The sequence below is a fragment of the Solanum dulcamara genome, chromosome 4 (genome assembly GCF_947179165.1).
Source record: "Solanum dulcamara chromosome 4, daSolDulc1.2, whole genome shotgun sequence".
Classification (NCBI taxonomy): Eukaryota; Viridiplantae; Streptophyta; class Magnoliopsida; order Solanales; family Solanaceae; genus Solanum; species Solanum dulcamara.
In genome coordinates this window covers 73,686,940-73,694,976 of record NC_077240.1, presented here as the reverse complement: position 1 = coordinate 73,694,976, position 8,037 = coordinate 73,686,940, and the positions used below count along the sequence as shown (strand labels likewise).

The 8,037-nt window shown below is 30.5% G+C and overlaps 1 protein-coding gene across 1 annotated transcript; it reads right to left on the bottom strand.

Annotated features, from left to right (window-relative positions):
• Nucleotides 1-4,488: 4,488 nt before the first annotated feature.
• LOC129885077 (uncharacterized) lies at nt 4,489-6,151 on the bottom strand. The gene is made up of 2 exons (XM_055959291.1): nt 5,691-6,151; nt 4,489-4,835 (listed from the first exon to the last, which is right to left on the bottom strand). The coding sequence occupies exons 1-2, from the start codon at nt 6,028-6,030 to the stop codon at nt 4,552-4,554; spliced, it is 624 nt and encodes a 207-aa protein (XP_055815266.1). The 5' UTR covers nt 6,031-6,151; the 3' UTR covers nt 4,489-4,551.
• Between the last annotated feature and the right edge of the window lie 1,886 nt (nt 6,152-8,037).

Below are 8,037 nucleotides of genomic sequence, written 5' to 3'. Positions count from 1 at the left end.
GTGTATATACAGTACGATATATAGTGTATATACAGTTGTGATATACAGTAAAATTGTTCTTAAGGCCCAAAACACAGATGGCCCAACAGCTTACTCTGAGCGTACAGAAACTAAGTGTCGGGTCATATTTTCATGTGTTATTTATTGTTTATTTATATTGATTCGGATTGTAATTATTTATTTACTTATGTTATTTATGCTTGTTTGGATATTAATTTTAATTTGTTTTAACTTAATTATATTTCTCTAAAGATAAACCAATTCATGTTAATTTACTCTTTAAATGATTTTCTACATTTACTTAGTCATTTGATAAACTTTTTACCTTTTTTTATATACATATCTATTATTTTTCAATTTTTAAGTTTGATCATTTTTTCTAAAAAATAATTTTAAAGTCTTCGTTTTCTTTTAAATTAATATTTACAAAAGTTAGTCAAATAATTCTTCAAATTGTCGGATAACCGCGTGTTAGCGGCCACTTTGAATGCTTAACACCTTCTCAAAGTGGAAATAAGAACCTTGTACCTTTTTTCTAAATTTTTATGACTTAAATCTGTTAGGATTTTTTAAATTAAGTTTTCTTAATTTCTTTAAAAAATTAAGTGGCGACTCTTCTTTTTTAAAATTAATTTTTTCTCTATAAAGTTGAAATTAATTTTAAACCATTTTTTCCCGACATAATAGAGGCTATGCCTATAAGATCTTAATAAATTTTAGCAAATAATTAATTAGAAATCATGGTCATAGGATTTTATATTTTCATTATATTACATCGATATATTTTAATCAACAACATTTCCAATGTCATTTAGAAATCATGGTTTATAAGATTAATGATAATTTTCAGCATGTTTAATAATGGATGTCATGCCTATATAATTTCAACCAAATTTTAGCATATTAGTTTATATGAAATCGCGTTCATAGATTTTAAATAATTTTTGGTGTCTTATATTTTTGAGAAATCATACGTACAGAAAGTTAAAACAAGTTTTTAGCATCATATCATGCCGCATAAAATCATGCTTATAAAGTTTCATTCATTTTCAACATAATAATGCACATAGAAATTATATCAGTATTTAATAAATATTTTAGTACATTATTTGTGTAAGATCAATCTAGTGACACATGCACTTGTTATGTCAAGACTTTTCACTAATTATCTGTGTTTTCAAGCATGCTAATTAATTAATCCAAAAGGTTTACTTGAGACTTTATGTGCTAACTGCTCGTCCTATTTGTTTTGTTTGACGATGTATCTAATTAGGATGCTTATATTTTTTTTTAGTCTAAAACCTATCGTAATAGTACGTCCAATGCCTCTTGAACATTAAGCTGGAATGTTAGGCACCTTCTAGGACATTAGTTTTTATTATTTATTTTAGATCGCTTTAGGATTATAATAATAAATAAACCTAGGAGGGATAGGGGTAGATAGGCCCTTCGAAAATGATGTAAAGTGACCCAAGAAGAAAAATGACAAAACACTATATTTTTATCTTCGAATTAATAAGTCAGCGTTGATCCGAAGAAGATAAGATCATAAATTTTTTTATCCTGTCAACTTTTAAATATTTTCGTTTGTATATATTTGGGGTAATTTAATGTTTAAAAAACTGGATGATTCTTTTTAGGCATCACTAATTTTTATTATTTCGCTTGCACTTATTCTTATTTAATTAGTTGATGATATTTATTTATCATGTATTAATTTTAACATTAATTGTTTAGTTTTAACTTAATTAAATCTGTTGAAGAGAGACTATTGTTTTTTGATCATCTGTTTTATTTAGATTATCCCTCTTTTATTTAGTCATTTTCATACCAAATTTGTTTTTCTTTATAAATTATTCTATATATTTTAAATTTTATATTTCTTTCAAATTGTTTAATGCCTTAATTATTTTCAAACATATTTTTCCAAAGTTAGTCAAATTAGAGTTTTCAAATCGTCGGATAACCTCGCGTTGGCGGCCACTTTGAGTGCTTAACACCTTCTCAAAGTGGACATAAGAACATCTTACTCATTTTCTCTAAATTTTTAAAACTTAAATTTGTTAGGGTCTTTTAAATTAAGTTTTCTTAATTTCTTTTAAAAATTATGTGGCAACTCTTCTTTTCTAAAATTAATTTTTTCTCTAGAATTTGAAATTAATTTTAAATCGTCTTTTCCCGACATGACAAGAGGGATGTGTTTATACCAATAATTGTGTGTGTTCATGCTAGCTAATTCCTATGAAATATTTGATCTATGCATATCATGAAATAAAGCACAAGTGTGAACGACTTAGTGGGTATAAATCTCATGCCATTCACCTATTTAATTTGTAGCTATAAGTTATGGTTTAGTCTATATCATAGAGAGACTTTCAATAGTGATGAAGTAATGTTGTGAAGTTTTCTATGCATTTAATTATTGTGGTTGGGTGACTGATATGTTGTTGTGATTGGTCTACAATTCCAAGACCGTAAAATTTATAATCTTGTACTTGCTCTACCAGAAGTGATGTCTTGAATAAAGAAGGCTTGATAAAATATTGTTAATGAAGGAAAGGATAGAATGAAACTAACAAAATAATTATTTGTGAACAATTGCATGCAATGAACCAGTTACTTGATTGTGCAAGTATTTGAACTATTCGTTGTGGCTATGATTGTGTTTGTGATTGTGATATTGGATCGGGTGTATAAGTAGTCATAGTGTGAGTGTGTGTAGCCTCTGATAGATAGAACTTCAATCAACTTAGTATATTACAGTTTGCTTGCTTCCTTCAAGCCATAAAGGGATTTGTTGAGTCTGCAAACCAGGTTTGGGTCCTGTACATCAAGTCCTTGGGGTACTTTCATATATACTTCTTCATGAAGCTCACCATAAAGAAATGCATTATCGACATCAAGTTGAAATATGTCCCAACCCTTTTTAACAACACAAGATACTAAGGTTCTCATAGTAGTCATTTTTATCGCAGTGAGTATGTTTCTATATAGTCCACTCCAGCTTGTTGAGTATAGCCCTTCATTACCAATCTGACTTTAAATCTTTCTATGTTGCTGTAACGAACTAGCTCATCATTATTAAAAATATCTACAATAAATGTATACAAATCTCATTCATCATAAGAGTAGGATCAATTCTTTGTTATGCGAGTGCATTAGTTGTGAATTAAGGTTGTACAGTGCCTCTACCACAAAGTTAAGTTGAAAGTATTTTTTTGAATTAGTTTCGAACTTGAGTATAAACTAGGTTCAACTTAAAATGACCATATCTCTCAGCCTATAATGATTAAGTAGCCCATGACCTATCAAATTAAATGCCTATGAGTCTTTTTTGCAACACCACCGAGTTTGCCTCATTTGATGTAAAAAATTATGTCAATTTTACTTAGTACCGCCGTGCTAAGGTCGCTGTGGTGGTAATTAGGCCACCGTAGCTGGATTTAATTGGACAAAATAAAAAAGGGGTGAATTTTTATTATTTCCTTCTTCCCTTAAGTGCCAAAATAAATGAGGGTTACCCTAAAAATCCTCAAAAAACTGCTCTAGACTTAGAGAGAAGGGAAGAAGGGAATTCTAGCGCAAGGGACGCTATAATCCATGAATTTTAGGTCTGTCTCCATAGTTTCTCCCTCGAAAAGTCAGGGATCATGGTATAATTCTTCTACAATTTCTTGGCACCCAGGTAGGCTAGTTTTGTCAATTAAGTAGTTATAAATTTGTTCTCATCGCGTAATAGAATGCAGATTGATGAGATATTTCATGGCTAGGCCTTCGGGCACGGATACTGGATAGTTAAATGATTGCCAATTATTGTTTAGAGTGGAAATATATGATGTGAGTCATGATTATTAGTAACTAGTGATAAAGATCCAATCTTTGAATGTTAACTTTGGTGAAAACTGTTTAGAAGGCAAATGACTCTTGTGAGATTAAGTGTAGACAATAGCTGGGTCATAACGAAATCCTAAGACTTAGGGGTTATGGGCTATTGATGTATATAGAGGGATGTGTTTATACCAATAATTGTGTGTGTTCATGCTGGCTAATTTCTGTAAAATATTTGAGCGATGCATATCATGAAATAAAGCACGAGTGTGAACGACTTAGTGTTGATAAATCTCATGCCATGGACCTATTTAATTACCTGTGGCTGTAAGTTATGGTTTAGTATATATTTTAGAGAGACTTTCAATAGTTATTAAGTAATGTTATGAAGTTTTCTATGCATTTAATTATTGTAGTTGGGTGACTGACATGTTGTTGTGATTGACCTACAATTTCAAGACGGTGAAATCCATAATCTTGAAATTGCTCTACAAAAAGTGATGTCTTGAATAAAGAAGACTTGATGAAATATTATTAATGAAGAGAAGGATAGAATGAAACTAACAAAATGACTATTTGTGAACAATTGCATGCAATGAGCCTGTTACTTGATTGTGCAAGTATTTGAACTATTCATTGTGGTTGTGATTGTGTTTGTGATTGTGATATTGGATCGGGTGTCACGTTCCGACACATATATTAGATAGGGTGTCACACGGCACACTAACAGTTTGGGTATGAATTTCTTGAGAGAACCATTTTGTAGCTATCATCTATGAATTGTTCTTCACTATATGTGTGATGATAGAGAAACTTGTAAGCATCCTCATTCTTAGAGCCTTGGAATACCGGAGGCCTCAACTTCAAAGACTCAGTGTCAGTCATCACTGAGCCCAGAAATGAACGAAAAAAGACATTAGTACCCAATGCTCCATCCATCTGAGGTACTGCAGCAGCAACGAGACGAGCAGCTGGAGCTTGAGCTGCGGACTTTGTGGGAATGATTCCTGTGGAATTAAATTATTAATAAATAATTTAAAATTTGTTACTTCCTAAAACTTCATACTCATGCCTAAAGTGAAGGCCAAGAAATCATGGTCCGTTTGAAAAAAACAAACTACTCTGTTTTATAATTTTTGGGTTTCCATGTTTAAAATAATTATTTTAATTTATAAAATTAAGATGATTTTATTATTAATATATTAAATAATAAAATAAAATAATAATAATACTAATTTAAAATTTTAAAATATTATCAATAAAAGTAATTTAATAAATTTTACATTTAACTAAAATTTTCTAAAAAAATATATCAAATCAACAAAAATCAATATGAATAAAAACGAGTATAGTAGAGCCGGCACTTTTGGTTGGATGTGTTGCTTTTCATTCTCACCACTCACCAGATTGAATTCCAAATGTCACTTTTAATTAATTTGTTTTTATTTTAATTTAAATGGCTTAAAGAAGCAAGTAGAAATGAGTTAGTCAAGAATCAAATCTACAATATCATATTTATATTTTATACAATTTTAATTACTGCACTATATCTTTCAATTACTTTAATTGTGTTAAAATTTAATTATTATTGGCACAAAGAATATATTTAACCTATATACTTTTATATAGCTCATGCTATTATTATCTCTCGACCATCATCATGAATATCGTGAATTCGCCTCTGCCGGTAATAATTAAGTTCATAGATTATAGGCAACATCAAATCACAAAACCATACAATAGACAATAAATAATACTAGTAGTACTGGAAAGGAAGAAAATTACAGAAATTAAATAACATCAATTTAAAGTTTAAATGAAAAGTACTACTTCAACAACAGCCAATTAGACAAGTTGATCACCAGGATAAGAGCGAAGATTCCGAAAATAAGATGTCGGATCGCTCTCAAAAGTGCTTCTCGGCATCCTACAGTTTCTTCCGGGAGCTTTCATCATCAGTCCACGCCCACCCCCGCGGAAGCAGCAACAGTAGCAGCAATAAGTACTGATGATGGCTAAAACCATAGCTGCGATGAGGAAAGGTAAAGCGGCGTGAAACCGGTGGTTGATTTTGTCTTTTCGAGTGTCTGGCGGAAACACCTTGTCGAACCAACTGAGGAATTGACCACTAAAATTGTCTAGCAAAAGGGACAGTTCCTTCGATTTTTCAATCACATTGTTTTTCACTTCCTCAGTTCCCATATTGATTATCAACAAGAGTTTTTTAGATGATGAGAAGTGTGATGAGTGAAATAGGGATACAAAGGGTAAAGCGAAAATTGCAAAGACCTAGTACTACTAGTGTTCTTTTATGGCTGATATTGTGGGTGGTGGGGAATGGGTTTCTTGATTGATGGTCAAAAAGTAAGTCATATAAGTTAAAGAATGAAATATATTTGTTCTTTTCCATGTTTTATGAAATATTTAATTTAAATAATTTATTTAGAAAAGTGGATGAGATCTCTATCAAGTAAAGGTGGTAAGCTTACTTCCACATATTCTTAAATGAAAAAGGAGACAGAGACATTGTACTGGGTAATTTGGCGTACTCTCATAGTCTTCGAGACTTTGGATACTGCAGGTGTTGTTGACACCCAATTTTGACCACCCATAACTACTTTTCGAATTGCTATCTAAAACAAATAAGCATTTTTTCAAAATGATTTCTTTATTAATTAAATAAGTTTACATTTAGTTTAATAAATAAATCGTATATTTTGATATTCATAATTTATAATATTTTGCTATTTATTAATATTACTACTATTATTTTATTATTTTTATAATAAGCTTAATATGTTTAAATATTCTTACGTATCTGTTTAGTATATATGTGTGTATTTTGTTTACATAAAGAATATTTATTAACTAAGTTTATTTTATAATTTACTTATTCATATTAACATGCATATATTATATATCTATTTTAATACGTATTGTATACATGTGCATATAAATTTATTATTTAATTAAATATATTATATATTTTAGTTAACTATATCAATTATGCATCTATTTTAGTATGTGTTATATGCATACGTACGTCATATATATATATATATATATACACACATATCTGCGTAGCGTATACATAAGTAGTTGCTTTATATATAAATACGGCTACTTGAATAAATTTATGTTTTTACTTATTCAATATATATATTATGATTATTAATTAATTAGCAATCTATTCAATTTTCTCCATATGATTTAAAGCATAGTCATTTTATTCAATCCATTTTAATTTTAATCTATACTATATAACTATTTTAAATCTTGAATCCATCTTTCAATCACAACCATCCATTTCACCTTTATCAATATCAAGATTTAATCTCAACCGCTCATCTCAATTAATGAACGGCTAGGATTACAACTACACTATCAAAATACCCAAACCCTAACCTAAACCAAATTGTTTTTAGTTTTGCTTCCTTTTGGTCATCTTCTCCAAGGAGAAGAAGACATAGCCGCCGCCACACCTTCACCCCTCTCGCCGAAAAAACCATAACCAAACGACCCTCCAACTGCAAGAACGAGCAGCAGCTCGACAACAACATCAGCGCCGCCAGCAGCAGCAGCTCGCCACCAGCAGCGTCGACAACAAGCTGCAAACCAGCCGCCGCTAACAGCTTCACGAACAGCAGCTCCTCAATGACGCAGCAACCTCCTTCTCCGACGACGCGCAGCGACGGTGAGTTGCAACAATAAACAACAACACGCAGCAGTCGAAACAGGTCTTAATGGATCCATTTTGGTACGTTTTTATTTTGATTCTTATTACTATGTATATTGTTCATGTTCTTTTTTATGATTTATTGTGCATATGTTGGGTTGATTATATTTTGCATTTGATGTTCTTGATAAGTTTCGAAGATTTAGATCTTCCCACATTAGACTCCGTTTACAGATATTTATTTTCAAAACAAATATTGGGCTGATTGTCTATTTCACATGATTTGTTAAACTTGATATCCAAAGTTGTTTGTTCGTTCCTAATCAATTAAGATTACAAAGCATACTTATGTTGCTCTTATTCTTGTTCTTGTTTTTGTTCTTGTTCATGTTCTTACATTTTAATTATGCACAAAAATGTAGATTATTTTTAGATGATTATTTTTTAGTCGATTAAAATTATTAGACATGTTTGTGTTGTTTCTGTCCATGTTTATATTCTTATATTTGATTATGGACAAGTATAGTTGATGA

Bases quoted from the DNA above. Each gene is read 5' to 3' on its own strand.
- LOC129885077 (XM_055959291.1), bottom strand. From the start codon at position 6,030: ATGGGAACTGAGGAAGTGAAAAACAATGTGATTGAAAAATCGAAGGAA. The intron at 4,836-5,690 runs GTGATCAACTTG...TTAATTCCACAG, and splicing joins GAATCTTCGCTCTTATCCTG to GAATCATTCCCACAAAGTCC.